This window comes from Curcuma longa, chromosome 3 (genome assembly GCF_044706935.1).
Source record: "Curcuma longa cultivar G26 ecotype Majalengka, Jawa Barat chromosome 3, ITB_CL_G26_1.1, whole genome shotgun sequence".
Taxonomy (NCBI): Eukaryota; Viridiplantae; Streptophyta; class Magnoliopsida; order Zingiberales; family Zingiberaceae; genus Curcuma; species Curcuma longa.
The window spans coordinates 20,882,129-20,910,089 of NC_133863.1; the positions used below are offsets into that span (position 1 = coordinate 20,882,129).

The 27,961-nt window shown below is 39.5% G+C and overlaps 2 protein-coding genes and 1 pseudogene across 3 annotated transcripts; all 3 read right to left on the reverse strand.

The window, feature by feature from the left end:
• Positions 1 to 12,005, reverse strand: part of LOC141823322 (G-type lectin S-receptor-like serine/threonine-protein kinase At4g27290) — an 18,897-nt pseudogene extending 6,892 nt beyond the window's left edge.
• On the reverse strand, positions 6,798 to 8,064 carry LOC141823864 (protein ANTAGONIST OF LIKE HETEROCHROMATIN PROTEIN 1-like). Its single transcript, XM_074711073.1, has one exon. It carries the CDS (start codon positions 8,004 to 8,006, stop codon positions 6,798 to 6,800), a length of 1,209 nt encoding a protein of 402 aa, XP_074567174.1. The 5' UTR covers positions 8,007 to 8,064.
• Positions 12,006 to 13,203: 1,198 nt separating the features above from the next.
• Positions 13,204 to 19,513, reverse strand: LOC141825276 (sphingosine kinase 1-like). Of its 2 annotated transcripts, XM_074712664.1 has the most exons (10): positions 19,137 to 19,513; positions 18,051 to 18,173; positions 17,835 to 17,935; positions 17,151 to 17,223; positions 15,353 to 15,439; positions 15,151 to 15,228; positions 14,960 to 15,030; positions 14,064 to 14,357; positions 13,743 to 13,865; positions 13,205 to 13,586 (listed from the first exon to the last, which is right to left on the reverse strand). In XM_074712664.1, the coding sequence occupies exons 1-10, from the start codon at positions 19,471 to 19,473 to the stop codon at positions 13,374 to 13,376; spliced, it is 1,500 nt and encodes a 499-aa protein (XP_074568765.1). In that variant the 5' UTR covers positions 19,474 to 19,513; the 3' UTR covers positions 13,205 to 13,373. The 2 variants fall into 2 exon arrangements, with proteins under 2 accessions (XP_074568766.1, XP_074568765.1); XM_074712665.1 differs by lacking the exon at positions 15,353 to 15,439 and having other exon boundaries at positions 13,204 to 13,586.
• Between the last annotated feature and the right edge of the window lie 8,448 nt (positions 19,514 to 27,961).

The following is a 27,961-nucleotide window of genomic DNA, read 5'->3' on the forward strand; positions in this document are numbered from 1 at the left end:
CACTTGTTGGGTCCAAAAGAATGCATGTATCTCCACAATAGCATGATATTGTCCACTTTGGGCCTAAGCCCTCATGGTTTTGTTCTTGGGCTCTCCCCAAAAGGCCTCATGCCTTGTTGGAACTTGGAGGTGGCTAGAGGGGGGTGAATAGCCTTCTTTTCGAAATCGAGAGTTTTCTCCTACAAAACGTTAGTGCACAGCGGAAACAAACACAAGAAAAACACAAGAATATACGAGGTTCGGGGATAACTTGCCCCTACTCCTCGGCGTGTCCGTGAGGTGGACGAATCCTTGATCTTCGGTAGATCACACCCCGGCAAGAAAGCCGGCTAAAAGATCCTCCTTCTCGGTGGAGTTACCTCTCCACAACCAATCTCAAAGATAACAATTAAGTGCAGAGATTACAGAAGGAATTCAGGATTGAGGCAAATAAAACAGGAAGCTTACAGTGCCGCCTCAATCAATGAAACAATAACCTCAAAGTCTTTCCCGAGAGCAAGGCACACCTCCTTGCAACACCTCAGGCCGAGAGCTTCAGGAGGAAGTCGTGAACGCGAGGGAGCAGAGAGCACAACGATCGCAAGCCAAGCAGCACTTCGTTAGAGTTTCAGAATAAGCGATACCTCTCCTCTTCTTCCTCTCTTCCTTTTAGCCAATGTCCAACGGCGAGTCCACTCTGAGTTCACTGCACTGCCATCTGAGTCACCTGAGCTATCCGGCACCAAACCAGCTCTCTGAACGACTCGCTGTGCAGCTCAGAGCTCGCCAATGTCGTTTATCTGAAGATCAACCATGCCAAGCTGACCTGGTGGAAAGTCCAGCCTTGACCCTCCATTTTCATTCAAATTCAAACGTTCCCTGCACACTTATCAGATGGTTAGCGAAGCAAATCAGATAATCAGAAGTCAGAGCAGTAACGATCAGAATAAAGTATAATCGATCAAGCAATCGATTAAAGACGTAGTCCGTTCCTCATCCACGCGTGTAATCGATCGACTGATCGATTACACATACACTTAATCGATCAACAGATCGATTAGGGGCACGGTAATCGATCAATCGATCGATTACCGCTCGTCAATGCCATTCCCAATGAGCCTTGTGATCGATTAACCAATCGATTACCGTTGAATCTGTGGGATTTCTGAGAACTCACAGAATGTATCGTGATCGATTAACCAATCGATTACCCTTGAATCTGTGGGATTTCTGAGAACTCACAGAGTGTATAGTAATCGATCAACTGATCGATTACAGAGGTCTGTAATCGATCAGATGATCGATTAAAACACTCAGCCTTGGTTTAATCGATTCACTGATCGATTCAAACAGGCTGAACTCGATCGGATTGAACTTGAGTCTCACCCAAGCCAATCGCGCTGGATCTCGTAATCACGAACAGGCTACCAAGCCTCCTCTGATGTTGATCCGGTCTGAGGATGGGCTATCAAACCTCCTCGGACCATAGTCCGGTACAGAGAACGAGCTACCGAGCCCTCTCTGACCTAATCCGGAGAACGAGCTACCGAGCCCTCTCCAATCCTATCCGGTCCAGAGAACGAGCTACCGAGCCCTCTCTGACCTAATGAGCCCTCTATTCTATCCAGTCCAGAGAACGAGCTACCGAGCCCTCTCTGACCTAATCCGGTCCAGAGAACGAGCTACCGAGCTACCGAGCCCTCTCTGACCTAATCCGGAGAACGAGCTACCGAGCCCTCTCCAATTCTATCCAGTCCAGAGAACGAGCTACCGAGCCCTCTCCGACCTAATCCTCTAATCGATCAATTTGAATATCAACTTAAATCGTTGTCAACATCAAAACAACAATCAGGACAAAACTGCATCAACAATCAACAACTAAGATATTTTCTATGGTCACAACTTAGTTTAGACATTTCTTGAAATATCATTTTAAAATTTTATAAAATAATTTTTTTAACCAAAGTTTTTCAAAAGAGTTTTTTAAAGAATTTTTAAAATACATTTTAAAAAATAATTTTTAAATATTTTAAATTATATGATTTTTAAAAAACTATTTATTATCTTTTTTAATCAAAATCTCCCCCTTTGCCTGATATGTCCTTAGGACTCTTTGTTAACTACAAAGCAAACTCTCTATATGTCTTAGGATTTGACCTAAATCAAAAAAATAATTTTAAAATAATTTTGAATAAGATTTTGAAATAGATTTTCAAATATTTTTTAAAAAGCTTTTCAAGAATTTATAAAAATTAATTTTGACATAGGTTTGCTCTTTTAATTTAGACCTCCTCTTAATCTGATACTTCCTCAGGGCTCTTTATTAACTACAAGGGTAAACTCCCTATATGTCTTAGAGTTTGATCCATGTCGAAAGAACAAATAACTTATAGCTTTCAAAATATTTTTCAAAACATGAATTTTTAATTGATCCTCCCCCTTATCTAACACTTCCTTAGGGCTCCTTATTGACCACAAGGCAATCTTTCTATATGTCTTAGAGGTCATTCCAAGTTAAAAGAATAATTTATAAAGTATTTTTCAAATTATGAGTTTTCAAAAAATATTTTTAAAAAGATTTTTCAAGTAAAATTTTCAAAGGTCTTTTGAAAATTGTATCTTTCAAGAAATATCTCTCCCTTAACTAAACACTCCCTTAGAATATCCTTGTTAACCACAAGAAATTTCTGCCTATGTGTCTTAGGGTTCTAGACATAGTATTGACCTAAAAATTTTGTGTCTAAATGTTGGTCAATCAATTTTTAAATATATAGAATTTTAAAAATTTTATAATATAGGTACATTCAGCAATTATGAATTTCAAGTAATATCAAATTTTTAAAAATAATTTTTAAAAATAGTTTTATTAGTTTTTGAAAGTGTTTTCAAAACTTTTTGATTTAATGCTCCTTATTATCTCACCTATTCTAAGTGCATGACATACAAAGGTTGTCTTATGGATTTTGTGAGATGTTTTGTCAATCTTATCTTTATTAATTTAAGTTAAGTTCTAATGAATGATTGATCTTGTATTATATTTAGATTTAATTGTCAATTAGTTAAGTCCATATTTCAAAATTAGCTTCTAGGTCATAACGAGGCAAGAGTCTTCTTGGTTATTGGAACAACGATCACTTCCTTAGACAAAGTCTTTTTAAGAAATTATGTCCTTAACTTACTTTTTGAGAAATCCTAATCTAACTAATTTAGGATGTGACAAAGTAGCTTCAGTTAGTTCCACTTAGCTAATTAAGCAGACTAAGCAAGGTACTCATTACTCCACTTGACTACCTAGATCAAACTTTCCTGACATATTATTATCTCGTCTTACCCTGAACTATGTTGGACAAGTATCAAGCAATCATGTGTCCTTAACTAATCGTTCTAAGTTAAGCAGTAATTTAAACATGAATGATATGACATTTATGTGAATAACTAATAAAGCATATGCATGTACATGACAAGTATATATGAGTCAATCAAGTCAAATAATATTTAATTTTTAATAATATATCAAAATTTTAATTTGATACATTTGGTGTGGACCAGCGAACGTATCAACCCATTTTAACATATTTTGAATTTTATTAAATTTTTATTTGTTTGAGTATTATTTTATCAATTAATTTCAAATTTATAAATATTTTATTATAATTAGGTTCATGAATTTTAATTTCTTTACTTGTTTGAATTATGTTTGTGTTTGTTGAATTTTTTTAATTATTGATTTAAATTTTAATTTAAATTAAATTATGCTGCATAATTAAATGAAATTTGATAATAATTAATTTTATTATTTAAATTTAAAATTTAAATTTTAAATTTGACTTATTAAAATTGTTAGATATATTTTTCTTGAATTTTAATTTAATTTTAAATTTTTTTGAATTATTAATTATTTTATAATTAAAAGATACACGATAATAATTAATTTTATTATTTAAATTTAAATTTTTAGTGTTTGAATTTGAATTACTCTTTTTAAAATTTAAAAATTTATTGTAAGAATTTTTAAGATTTAATTTTAAATTTTTAATGATTAAATTATTAATTTTAAAATTTATCTTTTTAAATTTTAAATTTATCTTATTATTAAAATTATTTTAATTATTTAATTCTAAATTATTAATTAAATTTAAATTATTAGATTTATTTTGATAATTATTAATTTTATCTTCATTGATTGAATTATTAATAATATTTGAATTAATTAAATTAATTCAGTTTGAATTTTTCAATTTTGAGTTGTCTTGGTTATATGCTAAATTGATTTTTTGTTTATTTGAAATACATGTAGATTAATTTTATTTTTAAAATTAATTAAATTTAAACTATTAATAATTAAATTTTAAAATTTAAATTAATTAAATTATTATTTAATTTAGATGTATTAATTGAATTATTCAAGTTAGATGAATTTTATTTAGATTTAAATTTTTTAAATTAATTAATTATTATTAATTATAATTTCAAAATTATTTGACTTTTCAAATTAATATTATTAATTAAATTTAATTCTGAATTTTTTTAATTTATTATAGTTTGAATTTATCAAATTAATTAATTTTAAATTTTTTTAATATTCTAAATTTGTCAAATTAGTTATTTTAGAATTATCTAAATTATTTAAATTTGAATCGGTCAAGTTAATATTTTTATTAATTAAATTAATTTTAAAATTTTAAAATTATGTAAATTTTTTAATAAAAATAAATTTTTCATGTAAAATCCTAAGGGCATTTTCATAAATTAACACATTTACCATAATTGCAACTCTTAAGTTTAATTTTGACTAGTTCGTCCTCTTATTCTCCAAGTACCGATTTTTATAATGTCCACATTTCTGGCACTCGAAGTACGTAATGTGCTCTTTGTTTCTCTGAGCTCCTATATCAGTTGCTCCTTTGCCATCGGTGGTGCCATCCGAGTCTTATGAGTAGGACATTAATTTTTGTAGTACCCTCCATCTTTGTCTTCTTACTCTCATGGCAATAAATCCAATCGAGAGTTGATCGATTTTGATATCAATTGTATGACCGGTGCGTGTGCAAGAGAGGAGGGTGAATCTCACTCATTCGTTCGTTCTGTCAAATACACTAGTACCCCAAGATTAGTACGTCCAAAGCCTATATACGTAAGACGTTCATCCACTAGTGGTATCCTTTCTGAAACTTTTTTCGGACACGGAGAAACCCGTCTTACAGTCAAATATATAATACAAAGATAAAGTAGAAAACAAAAAGACTTAAAACTAGCAAACTCTTAAGTTGGCTAATCTGGAAGTTCTAAACGCAATCATATCCTTCTTAGAGCTTCTCCAGTCGCACGAGCAAGGCTTCGTTCGCGTTCAACAACATCATAGGATGAAGAATTGGTAGAATTATGGTTGTCCTTGATGCTGAACGTATAGGCCATATAAAGATCCTTTTGGGCACCGGGAGCCCTTTTTGGGTGCCTCAGACCAATCCAATCCGATTCAGTTTCATCGGTCTTTATGGAGGTTGATTCCTCCTGGTTCGGGCGCTTGGATTGTCCGGGCGATTGGAGTATAATTTGGGCGCTCGGAATGAGTTCAATCAGGTTTGACCTAAGTTGACACTAGACTTGGTTCAACTGTTTCTATTTGTTTCTCTTATACTTCTTCAGTCTTGCTTCCAGCTCGTAGTTCCCATAAGCTTAGTATACAATAAACAAGCAACCTAAATCTAACTGTAGTCTATCTGATCTACTAGGCTTACCTAAGTGTTACTGTATAGGTCTAACCTACTAGGCTTACCCTTACCTAACTTTCAGTTAGGACTAGTCACTCGGTAAATTTCTCACCTACCAAACATTCGGTCATCCTTGACCTACTTTGACTTTTCCTTGCCTAACCTCTAGTTAGGACTAATAATTCGGTAGACTTTTCACCTACCAAACATCCGATCACCCTTGATATGCTTGGACTTTTCCTTGTTTAATTTTCAGTTAGGACTAGTCACTTAGTAGACTTCCCACCTGCCCAATCTCACAGATTAGGACTTCCTATCTAACTTCACTCACCAAGACTTCCTACTTAGCTTCACTCACCAAGACTTCTTGCCCAACTTCACTCACTACGACTTTTTGTCTAGCCTCCAACTAGGATTTCTCTTGTCTAGCCTTCATCTAGGATTATTTCTCCTTATCTAGTGCAACTAACTAGGATTTCTTATTAGTCATCTGATCAATTTTGATTTGATTAGATTTTATTCACATTTAAATATTATATTTTATTTAGATTAATTTTTGGTCAAATTGATTAAATTTAAATATATTGTCAAATATCCAAATCCTATAGATAGACGGAGCTTTCTATACTAACAAATACCATAGACTATAATGAAGTTAGAGCATCCACAATGCTCACAGCGTTATAATGCCTTCCACCTCATTAAAGAGCATGAGATCCACTGCCACATACTCATTATAACATCATACCATTTTTCACCCACATTCCTATTAACGTTAATACTCATTATTTATGGGTCCCACCATCCACTCAATTATCTTAAAATTATATATATTAAATAAATACATTTTAAAAATATTAAAAATATTAATATTGTACATATTATTTTTAATAATAATCTTACTTTTAAAATAATAATTTTATTATTTTTAAAAAATAATATTAAAAAGTGGATGTGTCTTATGATAATTAATAAACGGTTAAAATTATAAAGTTGGAAAAATAAAATTTATTTAAAATTGACATATAATTATAAAATTGAAATACAACAATAACTTACAATAAACCACACTATGATAAAATTAAAAATAACATATAAAATACTAATTCACGGATTATTATTGTACAATCCCCAAATATGCTCAACTAAGTCGGCGCGAAGTTGGTGATGAACTTGAGTGTCACGTAGTTCAGAATTTGTTTGAAGATAATCTTGAAATCCTCGATTTGAGCCATGGATAGGTTGTGCGGGTTCGTCACCTTCATCATCGTACCAATTTGTCACGTGAGCTCCTTCATCCTCAACAATCATGTTATGCAAAATAATGCATGCTAACATGATTTGTTTTAACTTTTTCCTATACCAATAACGAGCTGGACCTCTGACAATCGCCCATCGAGATTGGAGCACCCCAAATGCTCGTTCGACATCTTTTCTTGCAGACTCTTGTCTTTCCTTAAACAACTTCCTCTTGGGATCCTCCGGGCAAGGAAAAGCCTTAACGAAAGTAGCCCACTCTGGATATATTCCATCTGTTAGATAATAACCCTTCGTATATGCAGTGCCGTTCACTGTGAAATTAATCTCCGGAGTATTTCCTTGCAAGACATTGTTGAATATCGGAGATTCATATAACACATTAATATCGTTACGTGAACCAGCGACTCCAAAGAATGCATGCCATATCCACAAGTCATGAGACGCGACTGCTTCAAGTACGATTGTTGGTGACCCATGTCCCCTTGTAAATTGACCTTTCCAAGCAACTGGACAATTTTTCCATTTCCAGTGCATGCAATCAAGGCTACCCAACATGCCAGGGAAGCCGTGTCTCTCATCATGCATTTGAAGAAGACGCTGAACATCATCAGCATTTGGCCTTCTCAAGTACCTATCACCAAATATTTCAACCACATATTTGCAAAACTTGAAAAGGCACCTGATGGCAGTTGATTCACCCATACGTAGGTACTCGTCAAGATGGTCGGCGGGGATTCCATAAGCCAATTGACGAATCGCAGCAGTGCATTTTTGTAGTGGTGACAATCCTTTTCTTCGCACAGCATCGTCCCTATGTTGAAAAAATGCTGAATGATTCTGTAATGCATTCACTATGCGAAGGAATAACTCTCTTCGCATTCGAAATCGTCTTCGAAATATTTCATCGTGATACACCGGGTTTATAGAGAAATAATCATTGACGAGCCTCTCATGCCCGGCTTCACGATTTCTTTGGATGAACCTTCTTCTTTTGTGTGCGTCCCTCCTTTGATATGCTTCCATAAGTTGTTGGTGTTGTTGAAGAACCAATAACATTAGTTCTTCACCCGGATCTTGCTCATCGATTTCAACATGGACTTCGTCTTCACTTGTCGAGCTGGAACTTGAGCTAGAGCTACTTGTAGAATGAGACATTTTTAGAGGAATCACGTTGTAGTATATGTGTTTGAGAAATGGTATGATAGTCGAATGAAAATCTCGTAGCACAATGTGTCTATATATATTGTTTTCCTCATGCAACGGCGGAACGATTAGTTTACAACGGTAACTAATTTGTAACGGTTAGTTGCAACAGCTAGTTTCCAAACAGCTAGTTTAATTTGTAACGGTTAGTTCCAACGGTTAGTTCGAACGGTTAGTTCCAACGGCTAATTTCCAAACAGCTAGTTTCCAACGGCTAGTTTACAATGACTATTTTGCAAAATTATAATAATTGAAAATCACATTAATCGAAATGAGAAATACAATAATTAAAAATTACAATCACTCGAAAATAAAATAATACTAGAAAATGAATATTAAGTAAACAATTTAGATATTCCATCTCGCCCTAATATCCTGGCATAGACATTCATGAATGATAAGCTGCTCCTTTGTCATCTGCGATGTGTCTTTGTTCAATATTTTGTACTCCTTCAACTTCAAGTGACGATTCTTAGCTTCAGATTTGGACAACGCAGCTTTTGCCTTAATCTCTTCTACTTCGAGTTGTTTTTGCTTCAGATCGACTTCAGACTTCTTCACGCTTGTGTACTCAGTGAACTTTGTGAAAATATTATTGTAGTTTATTGCCAGATCCTCCATGGTCGATTTTACTTTCTCTTTTCCCTTTCTTTTTGCTGCCTTCTGTCCCATTGGACGAGTATCTTCATCATCCAGGTCTATACTCACATTTTGGTTGGAAGAGGTGTTGCTTGCTCCTGACTCTGAGGTCCTCGTCTTCTTTGTCGCCACAAAGTGATCAGCAGACTGTGGAGTAAACATTGGACGGTCTTTGACAATTCTCCACACATGCTCAAGATTGAATGCAACGCCATTGTTTTCGGATTGATATTTTTCATACGCAAACCTCAATATATCTTCGTCACTGTGACCACTTCGAAGAGGAAGAGTAGGTTGTGGCTGCCGACCAAAGAGGGGTTCCGGCCACCAAAAGGATTTGTTTCGTGTGTCTCAAACCCTTTGCAAGCCTCCTCTTTTATAGCCTAGCCATCTCATAAACTTGGTATGATTTGAATCATAAACTTGGTATGATTTCAATCAATCAAATCGGAGAATTTGGTATGATTTCGGAAGTTACCAATTCGAACCCAGAGGCTTAATCGATCAAGGAATCGATTAAAGCTCGTAACTTTTTCTCATTAAGCCTGGTAATCGATCAGGTGATCGATTACCAGCCTGGTAATCGATCAGGTGATCGATTACCAGCCTGGTAATTGATATTACGGAGCTTTGGTAATCGATCAGGTGATCGATTACCAAGGTGTGTAATCGATCAGTTGATCGATTACACTGCTTTGTATGGGTTCGAATGCCTAGTTTCTTCATGAATTCTTCCAGGGCGGATTTGAGGATTTCCAGAGGCTACAGTAGGGACCTAGAGGAGGAATTGATTTAGGTCTTCGATGGGCTTAAGCTTCCCATGTTCTTCATCGAACACACAGCTTAAGTCCATCAATATCCAAGAGTAGTACCACTCAACCTTATTATCATGCAGACAAGGTCCACCTGCAGGGTTTACATGATAATCCTTATGAGCTCCTCAAGGGGACATCATCAGCCTAGATTATAGGACACAGTTTCCTTCTATAATCAACAACACACCATGTACATAATACTACTTTCCAACTCATCGGGTCTTTTGATCTATCGTTCTAAATCTCACCCTTTGATGAATCAAAGAAGTACATACTAAGTACATGTGTTTGTTATTATATCGAGATTAAGAGCATGTGCATCTATAGTAACAGAGGTTTAGTTCGATTATATAGTCAGTATAAATCGAGCAATCCTTATATGGTCCTGCTCAATACACACTTAGTGTACTAGTGTAATTCTATAGTCAAGACATACTAAGACCAAATTACACTACAACCACTCCAATGGTTTGTCCAATCAATCTTGGTTGTGAACACTGTTTATAATCTATAAGGAACTGATAACATGGTCTTGTGTGTGTGACTCCGCACACCATGTTTATCTACAATATAAATTAAATGGACACTTGCATAAAAACTAAATGCAAACATTGACCAAATGTGATTCTTATTTTAAAATGTTTATTTACATAGTTAGGATTCTGATATATATCCCATCACATATATCAGTTGCTCCTTTGCCATCGGTGGTGTCATCAGAGTCTTATGAGTAGGACATTAATTTTTGTAAAATATGGCGATAAATCCAATCGAGAGGGAGTAACCGGTGCGTGTGCAGAGAGGAGGGTGAATCTCACTCATTCGTTCAGTTATTTTGAAATACACTAGTACCCCAAGATTAGTACGTCCAAAGCCTATATACGTAAGGCGTTCATCCACTAGTGGTATCCTTTCTGAAACTTTTTTCGGACACAGAGAAACCCGTCTTACAGTCAAATATATAATACAAAGATAAAGTAGAAAACAAAAAGACTTAAAACTAGCAAACTCTTAAGTTGGCTAATCTGGAAGTTCTAAGCGCAATCGCATCCTTCTTAGAGCTTCTCCAATCGCACGAGCAAGGCTTCGTTCGCGTTCAACAGCATCATAGGATGAAGAATTGGTAGAATTATGGTTGTCCTTGATGTTGAACGTATAGGCCATATAAAGATCCTTTTGGGCACCGAGAGCCCTTTTTGGGTGCCTCGGACCAATCCAATCCGATTCAGTTTCATCGAGTCTTGTGGAGGTTGATTCCTCCTGGTTCGGGCGCTTGGATTGTGGGCGATTGGAGTATAATCTAGGCGCTAATGAGTTCATTGGTTGACCTAAATTGACACTAGACTTGGTTCAACTGTTTCTGTTTGTTTCTCTTATACTTCTTCAGTCTTGCTTCCAGCTCGTAGTTCCCATAAGCTTAGTATACAATAAACAAGCAACCTAAATCTAACTGTAGTCTATCTGACCTACTAGGCTTACCTAAGTGTTACTGTGTAGGTCTAACCTACTAGGCTTACCCTTACCTAACTTTCAATTAGAACTAATTACTCGGTAGACTTCTCACTTGTCAAACATTCGGTTATCCTTGAGCTACTTTGAATTTTCCTTGCCTAACCTCCAGTTAGGACTAATAATTTGATAGACTTTTCACCTGCCAAACATCCGATCACCCTTGATTTGCTTAGACTTTTTCTTGTCTAACCTTCAGTTAAGACTAGTCACTTAGTAGACTTCTCACCTGTCCAATCTCACAAATCAGGGCTTCTATCTAACTTCACCTACCAGGGCTTCCTACTTAACTTCACTCACTGAGACTTCCTGTCCAACTTCACTTATTAGGACTTTTTGTCTAGCCTCCAACTAGAACTTATCCTGCCTAGCATTCATCTAGGATTTCTCCTTACCAGTGCAACTAACTAAGACTTTTTACTACTCATCTGATCAACTTTGATCTGATTAAACTTTATTCATATTTAAATATTATATTTTATTTAGATCAATTTTTTATCAAATTAATTAGATCTAAATATATTATCAAATATCGAAATCTTGAAAATAAACTGCTCCCTATACCAACAAATATGATAGACTTACAATGAAGTCAGGTTGGGCTTTTACTTGGTACTTGAATATATAAATTTAAATATTTTCCTTCAATGCAACAATTCATTAAGAGGGTTCGTTGTGAGTGCCTAAGGTCAAATTCGGAAGAGGAAACAAAAGGGTAAAAAATAAGACAAACAAAGATCAAGATCGTACGCTTTTCGCTACCCAAGATCTGGTGACCGGGCTTCTCAATCTCCCGGCCGAAGACTAAGAGTCGGTAGATCTTGGCCTTGGCAGCTCCACCGCCGCCGACACCTTCGACTTCTCGTCTTCGGAGTCTGACGACGATGAATAGTCATCTCCGCCGAGATTCTGCTCCTCTATCTATTGGATCAGCGTCTCCTGACTCTCCTCGCACTTCGCCATCGCTGGATTCGCCTCCAAGACATTTATTAGAATTACGTTCAAAGTTTTTTTTTTTTTTTTGATTTACAAGGGGTATCTGGGTATTTGGCACCAACTAGTCCCCATTGCTGACCGGCCCTGTCTCACGGCCTTCAACGAGAGTCCCCACCGGCCAGCGAGGGTAAATCAGGAGGATTCACTGACACCTACATTCCAGCCCATTACCAAATTGGGATCCACGTGCCCGACCAGCACAGCCGACTGCCACGCCCCAGGCATTAAACCCAGTGAGACGTGCCCCAGGCATTAAACCCAGTGAAACGCACCCTGGAGGAATCGAACCGTGGAAGACGTTCAAAGTATTGAATGTAGTTAATGTGTAGGTAGTATAAATATCAATTAAGTTTTTTAATTTATATTAATGATGTTCTTATAAATTAAAATTTTATTTTATAATTTAGTATTCATCAGATAAATATTATGAAATAAAACGTCATTTTAAAATTAAAATTCGTAATTTTTAACATATAAAATTTAAAATTATATTTACTATGTTAGTTAATTATTATATATTACTTCGTAAATAATAATCACTACCACCATAATGGCTATTACATCTAAATTCATATAATAATGGTTACCACAATAATTTTATGATAATTTAGAATGTAAAAAATAAATTATATAAAAATATTTTATATATAGATTTTTTTGATTAATTAACTACTCCCTAGTAGTTGCTAAAAAAATACTAGAATAAAGATATTTTTTATAAAAAAATATAATAGAGCGTACTTTTGACTATTCAAATAATTAAGAACACCCTTTGAATTTTTACCTGTTATTTTTCTTCTCAAAATATTTTTTACAAAATAATATAATAATTTCAATTAAAAAATTAATTAAAATTACTTTAGTATTAATCAAAGCATAGCTAAAACTTAACATTAAAGTAATTTTAAACAATATACTCTAGTAATTTTAGCCAATTTTTTTTTTATAATTCTCCCTTCCCTCCTCTTGAGTAACCCTCACTCTCCCGAACAACTTACAAACTAGTTATGAAAATCAAATACTTAAATTTATATCCTTACATATTCATCTTTTCTCTTTGCTCATCAAAGACAAAAGAATCAGAGATAGATAACTTGTGGACGGAGCGACCATTAGAAATTTATATTTGCTCATTGATCAACTGTGAGAATATACAATGATTGACAGTTATCATACAATGCTTGTGCATGTTTTCTTTTTCTTTCCTTTTTGGCCGAGAATAAAGAGTCGACCAAAAAGAATGCAAGATGGATCATCATCATCATCTGGGTGAGAAGATGGTGGCCAAGCCCTTATCCACTGCCATTTCGATGGCAGGGCCATAAGTCATCAGATTATCATGCTCTTTCTCTTGTTTACTACTATTGCAATCAGAGTGGTCTCCCCTTGCAATAACCTCTCCATCCGAGTCGACAATGCCACCCTTTGTGGGATTGCCTACTCGGTTTCCGGGTTCTAACCGGAATGCCTTGACCTGGAAAAGAAGGAAAAAGAACATTGCTCAAGGGCAGAACAAAGATGTAGAGAGAAGAGGAAGCATGGCTACTAGTTCTCAGGGGATCATAGGAACGCTAAGTGTAAAGATGGATATCGCTTACTGACGTCACAAATGCAAAGAAACATGAAGCACCTTGAAGTACGTGACATATGGCGACTTGCAGTAACTTCCATCGCTCATCTTTAGCATCAGCGACAAGAGGACTGACTTTGGACAATCTTTGATGATTACGGCATCCAAATAGCCATCAGAAAACTGCACAGCATCGAACAATATTAAGTGTTTTAACAAGTCAAGTTACAAAAATTGTACCAGTAAAAAGCTCCCACCATTAACAATGGATAATGTTAATTTTCCTTCATTAGAATAAAAAATTGTGCTTGAAAGAGAAGAAAACATGGAGATGAAAAATGTGGGAAATGAAAAGAAACAAAAAGCAGGCAGAAGAACTACCTTGGCATTGGGTGCCGGCATCACATCTTCTCCTGCCCACGGTACATTGTTGATCCAAACAGCAATGAAAGGACCATTCATACATCTCCATTCACATCCATCGGCGCCCATTGCAAGGCCTTGGTAGCCATACGAGCTGGCATTTACTGTATCTCCCTGGTCATCATTGCAAAGTTCAGTGCCACTGCTGCAAAAGCTTTGCGTTATTGGTTCTCCATATGTTTCATATCCAGGTGCTGGCACAAACTGAACGTGCCCGTGATACTTTCGCAGTTTCAATATGCGTAGGAGAGACTAGAAGAAACAGAGAGATATTGTAAGCACGCTTGAACACAAAGGGGAGTCTTCTCGACCAATGACAAAGTATAAAAATCAATTAATCATGCTTGATATTAAGTTTCTGTGTGTAGCCAGGCACTTATAGTTGCAAGTTGATGCCACAGGAAGTTATTACAATGAAGCAGTCCCATAAATCTATGCAAGAACTTCAGTAGCCATATAATATTTACCCAGTCACTAGTGGAAAAAACAACGAATACTGATTGAACATGAACACAAAAAGTTGGGTAATATAAGATTTCAGTGCTCAGAGAAATGGAACCAAAATTAAGTTTCAAGAACATAAGTACAATGCACCGTGAGAAAATTAGCATTTTAATTCTCAATAAGAATTATACACAACAAAAAAATTGAAGAAAAGAAAAGGCAGGTGATGCTTTAATTTACCAAGAGTAAGCAGGTGAAGCAAATATTAGAAGAATGTTTTCTCAAAAAATATTAGGACAATATGTGAGATGAAAAAACTCTGCGTGGCATAGTCTAAATCAATTTTCTACAAAAATATGAATACAAACAACACATCTAAGTGACAAAATCAAGTGATGTGCCATACATACATAAAAGTCCAAGCGAGCACTTCCCATCCACCTGTACTTCTCCGATTCGATATCAATATCAGCTACCAAGCCTTTAGGCACCAATATGACAATTAGAAAGACGTATTTAATGAGACATGCAGTGCTAAAATAAAAAGATTATTAAATTGGTTTGTGTGAGAACAAATTGACGTTTTCAGTTTTATGCATACCCCAGGTAAGCATCAAGACACTGAAAAATTTAGTCTTTCCTTGTGCGACAGTAACCACATCAAGAGGACGTCTGTAACCTGGACGGTAAAAATAGCTACATTTAAACATTTCGCCTTCCAAAAGAAATGTCACCTAAAGATTTTATAGTTATTCCTGACAACAAAGTCCGTGGAAGGAAAAATATATGAAACCAAACAGAACCTCTAATAACAGAAAATGTGGCATTTGAAACAGAGTATAAGTCGCCTACAGAATGTAGAAGTGATTTTGCCATACCATTTCCTGTACCTACCAACAGAAAAAGAAAGCATGAAGTTACATTTTCACCCAACGTACAAACATATTCAACATGGTATCAAAGAACGTGGTCAGGTATTCAAATTCCATTTGTCAAAATTTTATAAATAAATACTCAAATCAATTTGTGTAACCTCACCCATACATAAAGGGGGAGTATTACCAATATAAATATATAATCGGTCTCTTTCTTAATAGATGGAGCTTTTGAGATAAGTTGTTAGCCAACCAACTTTATGGATATTGACAAATAAGCTAAGAAAGGAAAAAAAGATCATAAACTGATAAACAGGAGATTAATAAAATTTACAGTAATCAAGAGACCACAAAATTTAAATTTATGTTAATTTAAGCAGGAAATGATGAAAAGATATCTCCCCGAACAAATCCATGTTAATTTGTGAGCATATCCGTGAATCAGGGTTTTAAATGCCACTTTGCACCGCCGAAACCAGGCAACCCTCCAAGACACATGATGCCTCAAGATGCACTCAAGCTGTAGACTGCAGCTTTAGGCAGTACGTACCATTCCAACACCGCATTTATGACATGGAATGCCTCGAGACATTTGTTCCAATTCTGGAAATGTGATGGCATAGCAGAACAGATTACGTTGTTGATTTGCTGCAGCATCTTCCATGTTGATGTCGACTGGCACCAGCCTGTGCTGGCGTGCGCTATAAGTGTTGGCACTGTAATCCTGACACCAAAATGGAATATCAAACTTTACTTTGCTGCATTCCTCATTGGTGCTAACTGAAACCAACCGATCCCACAAGATAGTAGGGTGTCGGTACCTAAACCCTTATCTCTCTAGCAATCACCACCAATAGCCAAAGCCAGAATAGGATTTTAAACCTTGGTTATAATAAATGATATTCCGTCTAAATTTGGACTCATATAAACAACTTGAATAATGCCACCATATTTGATGATAAAAGTTGTCATGTTATTTTAACACATCATCTCAGAACTAAGCCCAATTAGTTCTTCTACTAGCCTGTTACAACTTGATTGATGCCAACCAACACCAACATGGGTCAACAAACAGTCCAGGTGTTTCCACTGAGACCCTTATACTTCAAGGCATCCACCAATACTATTAAACGTTCTTTATACTGGAAGTAAGATCTACGATCTGATTTGGGGACATGAACAAAAAAATTTGAAGAATGCCACTTTATGTGGTGATAAAGTTCTCCTGCTGTTCATTGACAAATCATATTATAAGCTCAATTAGTTCATGTTGGATACATAAATTGATTCAAAGAAACAGAATTTCCTAAGAGAGAAACTATAGATCTGATCTTCAAATGTGAGAAAATTTCTCTGTTTTAGAAGAAATTAGAAAATTTAGCAGCCAGTACATTTTATCTCTATGATCGGTGAATAGGGCAAAGAAGAATCATGGGGTCTAGCCACGAAAAATTTATAATTGCTATTGTGGCTTCAATTATATATTGTAAAGGCACAATCAAACTCCCACATGAAAATCAAGCAGAGAGATTGTTTAATATCATGTGTAACATATGTAAGCTAATAGACATTTTGTTGGTAAGCAGCAGCTTTGTAGTTACTATTTCCTTGATACAACAACTGATTGAACATGCTGTTCAACAAAGTTATGAGCTTGGTTTCCATATTAAAAAAAAGGAAAAATAATGTAATAGTAATTTTGCACAAGCATATCTTGAGGAACAACCTGCTGGAATTATCCCAAGAGGAACTTGAATGGCACTATCCCAGTCTTCCCTTTGAAGTAAGCCATTAACTACCTGATGATACATAGAGATTAAATGGGAAAACTTCACTTAGACAGCATAAATAAAATAGAAACTTAGATAAGCATTTATCAAGGTGAAACAAATCAACCTTAAGCAGAATTGTAGGACTAAACAATATGAAGAAATAAACAATAGGGATTCACCACGGGTTGCTTCTTGTCCAAAATTTTTGGACACTAAAAAAAGGTGGAATGTAGCAATAAGCACACACAATGATACAATCTTGAAAAGATATCAGGTCAGGGAACACATAGTGAATGTTCCCATCTTAAGAAAATCAAGACATGTATTCTAACTGTAAGCATATTCCAGAATTCACTAAATAGTCAGATAATTACTGTAAGATAGCATTTTTGGTAGGACATATCAAAATATTGGCTATGCATCAGAACATGCACTAAGCTTCTGCCTTTTCTAATTATCATTGATACTAAAAGATAGATGGAATATCTTCAGTACTATGAAAATAGTGGAGAAATGTAAAATAAATAAATAGAGATGCACATCTGACAAGAATCTCTAAGTGATTTATTATTCAATATTGACAGATAAATTCATGCTTATTTGATGTCTATTTCTAAAATTTGAAGAAAGTTGCTAACCTCCACAAGTACACCATCACCACTGACACACACAATTCCGTCATATTTTAGAAGATCCATGGTCTTAGCAATTTCTTGAGCATGGAGCTGATGTTTAGTTTCTGAAGAAAGATAAGATAGAAAATTTAACATGTTAAGCAACACAACTCACATTTGGAGTTTGCCACATGAAAAAAATGAACCTTAGACAAAAATAAATAAATAAATAAAATCAACCTTTCATGGTGTAAAGGACATTAGCATCCACTAGAAGGGGCTTAATCTCTGTATTGAAAATTCTCAATGCACCTTTCTTTCCTCCATATGGATTTACAATAATAAACAACCGCTTTGGCCGTCCTATATCAAAGAGATATTCAGATTCTAAGAAAAACAATTGCTTTTTATACTAGTGTATATTCCAAATATTAGTCATAGACCATATAAGAACTAAGGTGGTGGAAAATTGGCAATTAATTAGAATTATAGAATTACAATTAACCTAATGTAAAACTAGAAATTAGATAAAGTACAAAGATGACAGAACCAAGACACCTCATGAAAAATATTAGTTTTCCCTAACAATGGTTCAGTGCAGTCAACGAAGGCATAGTGTCCTCCCTGTAGTTAGGACAAAAGACATGTCAAACTTATAATTTACCTACTATTAGAACAGCCCGAGTAATTTAGATATGACCGGATACCACAATCCTAAACAATATTACCCAACTTGAAGAATGATTACCAGTGGCAAACATCCCGAATGTATATTTAACTTAAATCTTAAAGATTTAGTTAATATTACAATTTATAAAATTATTTTTTAAAAAAAAATATTTTAATATTTTCTCTTATAGTTTTTATGACAGGATTAAGATGACACCGCACCCTAGGAACAGAGAAACAGACGTTGAAAATTAAAACGTCGGCTAGCGTAACAGAAAGGCACCAATCAAGCTGTTATCCATTCCCGATATTTTTTTCTGCAAACACTAAACAAAATAATGAACCTCCCGCAAGTGCTTTGGAAGTTACAAAATTTGGATGGCTGAGGCATCAAGATCTTTAGGTAAATTCAAATAAGAAGCAAAACAAAGAACCGATCGAGATGGTACTATTCAAGTAAAAAAGAAACAAAAAAAAAACACACACAAACTTTTAGTCAAGGAAGTACGCCAACTATCTTTACCAAATATTAGGTATTGTTCCAAATATGTAGATATATATAAAATGAAATTGCCTCCAAATAACTTTAGTATCAAAGAGCGGATAAAAAACGATTTTCCCATATGAATACCAATTAACATAAAGTTGCATAGTTACCGAGGGAATCGAAATAAGCTCTCATCTTCTCCGTCCACATGGAAGCCGCCTCTTCGGTGGGCATATCAAGAACATAATCCCTCCTCACCGGCCTCCTGAGGCCCCCTTGAGAGCCACAGGAAGCCGTCCCCTTGGACGCCTCCACGAATGCACGGATGGTGATCCGAGAACCCTCCGTTTGGAACCCTAGAACCTCGGAATCGAAGGTGAGACACCACTCTCCGCCGTTGCCGGAGCTCCAGCGCAAAGCCCCGTCGGGCCCTAGGGTTGTCTCCGCCACGGACCCATCGATCCGCACCTTCTCCGCCAGTGACGGAGCGGCGGGCTCCTTCGCCATCCCCGTCGTTTCCGCCTCGCGGTAGGCAGAGAGAGGGAGGCGAACGACGCCGAGGCCGGTGCGGAAGAGCAACACTGCCTCTCCTATTTATATGGGCCCCGTGCGATTAGCGGTGGAGCCGGAGCAAAGTCATGCATAGAAATTCTATGCGGAAATGATATCGTCTGTCGAGTTTTCACAAAGGCGCCTCAATTTAATAAAATCATAAAGGAGCCCCAAATTACCTCTTTCTATTTTTCTCCGGTCTTCCTCGTTCGCCGCCAGCTCCGCTTCGAGTCTGATGCGACGGATCCGAAGTGATCCTATGTGGCAGCGAAGGTCAAGAAGTCAGTCAATGTGGTAAATCAAAAAGTCAATAATTAGTCTTAAGTGGATTAGTTCAACCGTCTCAACCCGTTTAGCTCTGACCATTTCGGTCACTCGGCCCACATCTCGACCTTCCTCATCAAGCTCGGTCACTCGGCTCTCCTCTCAGCCATCCCGATCTTGATCGCTTCAATCACTCGGGCCATCTCTTGGTCAATCCGACCTCACCAAGCTCGGTCACTCAACTCTCGTCTCGACCATCCCGACCTCGATCGCTCCAGTCACTCGGCTCATCTCTCAGCCAGTCCGACCTCACCAAGCTCGGTCACTCGGCCCTTGTACCGGTCATCCCGACCTCGACTTAGTCTTTTTCCTTCTCGGCCATTTCAATCCTAGAAGACGCCAAAAGCTCTTAAACGTGTGAACCCTGTCAGAGGATCAGTACGGTTACAAAGTTATCAGACTTGGTCCCTGGACCCCCTCATGTCTCTGCCTATGGCTAAAGGCAAGAATAATTAGTGCTGCTGAACCATAGGGCGGTTACAAGATTGCCAGAATTGATCTCCCAAATACCACATATCGGGGCCATTTGACAGTGGTTGTTAGAACCTACCCTCCCCAATCATGACAAGGGTTTGCCCCTTGCCAACGTGAAGATTCCTTCTTGTAAATATATAATATATTTCGTAGGGATGAAAACTCTCTCTTGATTCTCAACTACTTCATACACTTATTCTTCTTCTTCTACTAACTTGAGCATTGGAATGGCCTGCTAGGAATCCCCAGCACCATGCTAATCTGTTCGCTCAGCTTCCTTCCTCAAGTCCCTTCACCGGTGGGAGTGACAGCGCGTGAAGTGGTTGATTTTTAACTAGTAGTTGGCCATCCACGGCATCCAGCCAGAACAAAGTCCTTCCTTGTCGGTTGTTTCTGTGATTTCGGCCAAGTACCTCTCCCTCTATCTGAAGCAGCAAAAACGGCTACTTGCCGCCTTAGAAGAGGGCCACCCCCAACCCCCGACCTCAGTCCCTTACTCGTCGCCATGGCAGCCATCATCGAAACCGCTATCCCGATCGTTATCCACACCAAGGTGGTCTCCTTCTAGTGATTCAAACACACCACCGCCGGTGGTGGTGGGGCGACCCTTCCAATCAATGGCTCCGACTCCAACTTGGAATCAACCTCTTCCTTCAGTGGCAACAGGAGGGGCAAAAAGGGCAAAAGTGTCGAGGTAGGAGATGGACGAGGAGGGAGGAGATTCGTGCGTGCACCGAAAGGATGGCCGATGTGTTGAAAATTAAATTTAATTTTTGTGATATTAAAGTAATATGGTATGTGGAGTTAGTGTGTTGATGATGTGGCGAGAAGTGGTGGTCATGGTGTATTAATGGAGTGAGTGGGATAAAATAGTAGAGTTAATGGGTTTACACAGGGTTATGTTAAGTAGCCTATAAATAGGTCATTGATTTGTAAAGAATGTAAATAAAAAATTTAGAGTTTAGTATTTCCTTGTTATTCCTCTTCCACATAAGTGAGATTTTTCTTCTACAAACCTCTTTTATTTTTCCAACAAAGTAGTATCAGAGTCATGTCGAATGGAGGTATAGTTCCCTTCCAAATTCCAATACTCAAGACGAGTAACTACGACAATTAGAGTATCAAGATAAAGGCACTCCTTGTAGCTCATGATATTAGGGAGGTTGTGGAAAAAGGCTATGATGAGTCAAACGATGAGTTAGTACTATCTTCTACTCAGAAAGATAGTTTGAAAGATTTAAGAAAGAGAGACAAGAAGGCTCTCTTCCTCGTTTATCAAGCCTTAGATGATGATGGTTTTGAGAAAATCTCAAGCGCTATTTCGGCCAAGCAAGCATGGCAAAAGCTCCAAATCGCATATCAAGGAGAAGAAAAAGTGAAAAAGCTATGCTTTCAGACATTAAGAAGTCAATTTGATGTTTTTCGTATGAAAGAAGGTGAGTTGGTATCCGATTATTTTTCTAACGTCTCTACCATTTCCGATCAACTAAAGAGAAATGGTAAGAAAGGATCTACAAGTCATGACTGTTGGATCTCTTAGACACCGACTAGAGAGGGGGGGGGTGTGAATAACCGTCCACACTTTACGCTTTTCTTCCTTCGTCTTCGTTTAACGCAGCGGAAAGAACAATCAGAGAACACGAAGACTGATCAGCACACTTGACACAGGTATTTAACGAGGTTCGGAGATGATGCTCTTACTCCTCGGCGTGTCCGTAAGGTGGACGATCCCTCGATCTTTCGGCAGATCAGACCCCGATGAATATCGGCTATAATCTTCTCCTTCTCGGTGGAGGAACCTCTCCACAGATTGTCTCAAATGATACAAAGATAAGCTCAAGACAAGGAGAATACAATGAATCAAAGACCGGACAACAGAGACAACAAGAACTGCTTGCTGCTCAGCCTATTCCTCCAAACATAGGACGTTGCTCTAGACAGAGCTAACAAGAACAACTAGCACCACAAGCCTGTTCCTCCAAACACAGGACGTTGCTCTTGTTTCCTCTTCTTTGATTCACGATCAAGCTCTCGTAGGATCAGCAATGTCGCTTGTGAGCTCTCTAGGATGATCAATAGTAAATGCGTGAGTCAGCTCCTCAGCGCTGCTTCTCGCTTCTCTTATAGCCTCTGCTTGGTTCTTGTGCCCAACGGATCCCTGCACTGTTCTAACACCAGCTGCCGTCCGTTGTCACATAACTCTCCCTGCAGAAGAGACATCTCTAAAGCCCGCCTTGGAATTCTCACCATACATTTGAATTTCCCTCCATAACCTGTCCTGTATATCTGCACACTCAAAAGTAGTATTAAAAACATTCCAGCACAAGGACAGTATAAGGATGGATAAAGCATTAAAGTCCAGGTCACGAGTAAAGCCAAACTGGATATCGTCTGTCGAGTTTTCACAAAGGCGCCCCAATTTAATAAAATCATAAAGGAGCCCCAAATTACCTCTTTCTATTTTGCTCCGGTCTTCTCGTTCACCGCCAGCTCCGCTTCAAGTCTGATGCGGCAGATCCGAAGTGTTCTTATGTGTTGGATCTCTTGGATACCGGCTAGAGAGGGGGGTGTGAATAGCCGTCCATACTTTTTACTTTTCTTCCTTCGTCTTCGTTTAATGCAGCGGAATGATCAATCAGAAATACGAAGACTGAAATTAGCACGCTAACTCAAGGATTTACGAGGTTCGGAGATGATGCTCCTACTCCTCGGCGTGTCCGTAAGGTGGACGATCCCTCGATCTTTCGGCAGATCAGACCCCGATAAATACCGGCTATAATTTTCTCCTTCTCAGTGGAGGAACCTCTCCACAAAATGTCTCAAAGATACAAGGATAAGCTCAAGACAAGGAGAATACAGTGAATCAAAGATCGGACAACAGAGACAACAAGAACCGCTTGCTGCTCAGCCTGTTCCTCCAAACACAGGACGTTGCTCTAGACAGAGCCAACAAGAACAGCTAGCAGCACAAGCCTGTTCCTCCAAACACAGGACGTTGCTCTTGCTTCCTCTTCTTTGATTCACGCTCAGGCTCTCGTAAGATTGGCAATGGCGCTTCTGAGCTCTCAAGGATGATTAATAGTAAATGCATGAGCTCACTATCCTCCTCACCGGCCTCCTGAGGCCCCCTTGAGAGCCACAGGAAGCCGTCCCCTTGGACGCCTCCACGAATGCACGGATGGTGATCCGAGAACCCTCCGTTGCGAACCCTAGAACCTCGGAATCGAAGGTGAGACACCACTCTCCGCCGTCGCCGGAGCTCCAGCGCAAAGCCCCGTCGGGCCCTAGGGTTGTCTCCGCCACGGACCCATCGATCCGCACCTTCTCCGCCAGTGACGGAGCGGCGGGCTCCTTCGCCATCCCCGTCATTTCCGCCTCGCGGTAGCGAGAGAGAGGGAGGCGAACGACGCCGTGGCCGGTGCGGAAGAACAACACGGCCTCTCCTATTTATATGGGCCCCGTGCGATTAGCGGTGGAGCCGGAGCAAAGTCACGCATAGACATTCTATGCGGAAATGATATCGTCTGTCGAGTTTTCACAAAGGCGCCCCAATTTAATAAAATCATAAAGGAGCCCCAAATTACCTCTTTCTATTTTGCTCCGGTCTTCTCGTTCGCCGCCAGCTCCGCTTCAAGTCTGATGCGGCAGATCCGAAGTGTTCTTATGTGTTGGATCTCTTGGATACCGGCTAGAGAGGGGGGTGTGAATAGCCGTCCATACTTTTTGCTTTTCTTCCTTCGTCTTCGTTTAATGCAGCGGAATGATCAATCAGAAATACGAAGACTGAAATCAGCACGCTAACTCAAGGATTTACGAGGTTCGGAGATGATGCTCCTACTCCTCGGCGTGTCCGTAAGGTGGACGATCCCTCGATCTTTCGGCAGATCAGACCCCGATAAATACCGGCTATAATTTTCTCCTTCTCGGTGGAGGAACCTCTCCACAAAATGTCTCAAAGATACAAGGATAAGCTCAAGACAAGGAGAATACAGTGAATCAAAGATCGGACAACAGAGACAACAAGAACCGCTTGCTGCTCAGCCTGTTCCTCCAAACACAGGACGTTGCTCTAGACAGAGCCAACAAGAACAGCTAGCAGCACAAGCCTGTTCCTCCAAACACAGGACGTTGCTCTTGCTTCCTCTTCTTTGATTCACGCTCAGGCTCTCGTAAGATTGGCAATGGCGCTTCTGAGCTCTCAAGGATGATCAATAGTAAATGCATGAGCTCACTATCCTCAGCGCTGCTTCTCGCTTCTCTTATAGCCTCTGCTTGGTTCTTGTGTCCAACGGATCCCTGCACTATTCTGACACCAGCTGCCGTCCGTTGTCACATAACCCTCCCTGCAGAAGAGACAGCTCAAAAGCCCACCTTGGAACTCTCACCATACATTTGAATTTCCCTCCATAACCTGTCCTGTATATCTGCACACTCAAAAGCAGCATTAAAAACATTCTAGCACAAGGACAGTATAAGGATGGATAAAATATTAAAGTTCAGGTCACGAGCAAAGCTACCAAAGCTTTCTCAGACCAAACAGGAGACCGAGCCACCAAGGCCCTCCTCCTGGAATCAAGAGACCGAGCCACCAAGGCCCTCCTCTTGAGGAATCAGAAGACCGAGCCACCAAGACCCTCCTCCTGAGATCGAGCTACCAAAGCTCACGGTCCCGAGCTGAGCTACCAAAGCTCTCTCGGACCATCCGACCATTCGCACCAAGCTCCAGGCCACTCAGGTTCTGAGCCACCAAGGCTCCCTGAAGATCGAGCTACCAAAGCTCACGGTCCCGAGCCGAGCTACCAAAGCTCTCCCGGACCATCCGGCCATTCGCACCAAGCCCCCGGCCACTCAGGTTCCGAGCCACCAAGGCTCCCTGAAATCGAGCTACCAAAGCTCACGGTCCCGAGCCGAGCTACCAAAGCTCTCTCAGACCATCCGGCCATTCGCACCAAGCTCCCGGCCACTCAGGTTCCGAGCCACTAAGGCTCCCTGAAATCGAGCTACCAAAGTTCACGGTCCCGAGCCGAGCTACCAAAGCTCTCTCAGACCATCCGGCCATTCGCACCAAGCTCCCGGCCAATCCGGTCCTGAGCCACCAAGGCTCCTCCTGGACCATCTCGGAGACGAGCTACAAAAGCTCTCTCCATTCGCCCACGAACACCAAGTTCTCGGGTCCTGAGTCACCTAGACTCCTTCTGGACCACTTCGAAGACGAGCTACCAAAGCTCTCTTCATCCGCCTACCAAGTTTCTCTGTTATCTCGGTCCTAAGCCACCAAGGCTTCTTCTAGACCACCTCGGTTGAGAACTACTAAAGCTCTCTTCGATTTTTCATAAATACCAAGTTCCCGATCAAGATCGACTTATCAGACCTCCAGAATTCACTCAGAAATCAACTCTTCACTAAACCACGCCTGGTGGTCGACCACAGGTCGATCAGACTAAGCTGATGTGGTCGATCAGCAGAAGCGCACGTTCCCGGGTAGGCTTCTCTCTGCCGCCCAAGGTAAACTTTGCATATTCTCCCAGCTAGTGAAACCTTCTCCCGGCTTCACTTCTCTCCTTCTCCCGGCTAAGGTCTCCCGGTCAATTAAATCTTTCTCCCGGCATCACTTCTTTCATCTTAATCTTATCTCGGCCAAACGTCTCTCGACGAAGTTAATCTCCTTGCCGGATAAGATCCTACTTCTCCCGGGCAAAAACTTATTCCTCTCGGTCAAGTTCCCGGGCAAGTTTGTTGCTTCCGGCCAAGAACCACTTCTCCATACATTACTGCATTCCCGGCCAAGCTTTCCTCAGCTTGTTTCTCCCGACCAACACCTTTTCTCTCTCGACTTCATTTCTCTAGATTAGGATGAACTTCTTTCCGGGAAAGACAATATTTTTCCCGGTCAAGATACTTTTCCCGGGCAACCTCAACAAAACCTGATCGATCACGTGGTCGATCACGACTAGCTGATCGACCACATGGTCGATCAGAGCTAGCTGATCGACCAAGTGGTCGATCAGGCACAGCTGGTCGACCACTAGTCGATCAGCTTATCGACCACGTGGTCGATCAAGCTCAACTGATCATGGTCGATCAGCAGAAGCAAAGATTGAAACTTTTTCCCATGCATGCTTAAGCACTTCCTATCATGCATGCACGATTGAAACTTTGTCCCATGCATGCTATGTTGCATGAGTAATAATGAACTTGATTAAAGTAATTTTCGCATTCTTAGTCTCCATGCATGATTAATCTACACCACTTCCTTAATCTTCATGCATGATTAATCAGTGTTATCAACTTGACGAATTGACTAGTCCAGGTAAACTTTGACTCGCCCAACTAACCCGATAAAAGTAAACTTAAATCTTTTGTATTTGATCCGACTTTACTTGTCAAACAACAAAACAAACCCAAGTCTGACCAGACTCAAGTTTGACTGGGTCAGACTGCATCAACATTATGTGGCAGCAAAGGTTAAGAAGTCAGCCAACGTGGTAAGTCAAAAGAGTCAATAATTAACGTTAAGTGAATTAGTTCGACCGTCTCAACTCTTATGATTTTGATCATTTCGGTCACTCTGCCAGTGTCTCGGCCTTCCTCATCAAGCTCGGTCACTCGGCCCTTGTCTCGGCGATCCCGATCTCGATCGCTCAGGTCACTCGACCCATCACTCGGCCAGTCCGACCTCACCAAGCTCGATCACTCGGCTCTCGTCTTGATCATCCTGATCTTGATCGCTCCGATCACTCGGCTAGTCCGACCTCACCAAGCTCGATCACTCGGCCCTTGTACCGGCCATCCCGACCTCGACTCAGTCTTTTTCCTTCTCGGCCATTCCAATCCCAAAAGACGCCAAAAGCTCTCGAGCGTTCTAATGCTACCAGAGGATTAGTACGATTATAAGGCTATTAGACTTGATCTCCTGAACCCCCTCATGTCTCTGCCTACGGTTAAAAGGCAAGAATAATCAGTGCTACCGAGCCATAGGACGGTTACGAGATTACCAAAATTGGTCCCCCCAAATACCACATGTCGGGGGCATTTGACAGTGGTTGTTAGAACCTACCCTCCCCAATCACGACAAGGGTCTGCCCCTCATACCAATGTGGAGATTCCTTCTTGTAAGTATATAATCTCTTCTGCAGGGATGAAAACTCTCTCTTGATTCCCAACTACTTCATACACTTATTCTTCTTCTTCTACTAACTTGAGCGTCGGAGTGACCTGCTGGGAACCCCTGGCACCCTGCTAATCCGTTCACTCAGCTTCCTTCCTTAGGTCCCTTCACCGGTGGGAGTGACAGCGCATGAGGTGGCAGATTCTTGACTGGTGGCTTGACCATCCATGGCATCCAACCAGAACAAAGTCCTTCCTTGTCGACTGCTTCTGTGATTCTGGCCAAGTACCTCCCCCTCTATCTGAAGCAGCAGAAACGACTACTTGCCGCCTTAGAAGAGGGCCACCCCCAACCCCGACCTCAATCCCTTGCTCGTCGCCATGGTAGCCGTCGTCGAAACCGCTATCTCGATCGTGATCCACACCGGGGTGGTCTCCTTCTAGTGATTCAAACACACCACCGCCAGTGGTGGTGGTGGGGCGACTCTTCCAATCAATGGCCTTCGACTCTGACTTGGAATCAACCTCTTCCTTCGGT

What these genes read in the sequence shown, in the direction of transcription:
- LOC141823864 (XM_074711073.1), bottom strand. Translation starts at nt 8,006, where the DNA reads ATGTTATTGGTTCTTCAACAACACCAACAACTTATGGAAGCATATCAA.
- LOC141825276 (XM_074712664.1), bottom strand. Translation starts at nt 19,473, where the DNA reads ATGGCGAAGGAGCCCGCCGCTCCGTCACTGGCGGAGAAGGTGCGGATC. An exon ending in GTGATGGTGTACTTGTGGAG is followed by an intron (nt 17,224 to 17,834) that starts GTTAGCAACTTT and finishes ATGTATCATCAG; the next exon opens with GTAGTTAATGGCTTACTTCA. An exon ending in TGTCTTGATGCTTACCTGGG is followed by an intron (nt 15,031 to 15,150) that starts GTATGCATAAAA and finishes TGGTGCCTAAAG; the next exon opens with GCTTGGTAGCTGATATTGAT.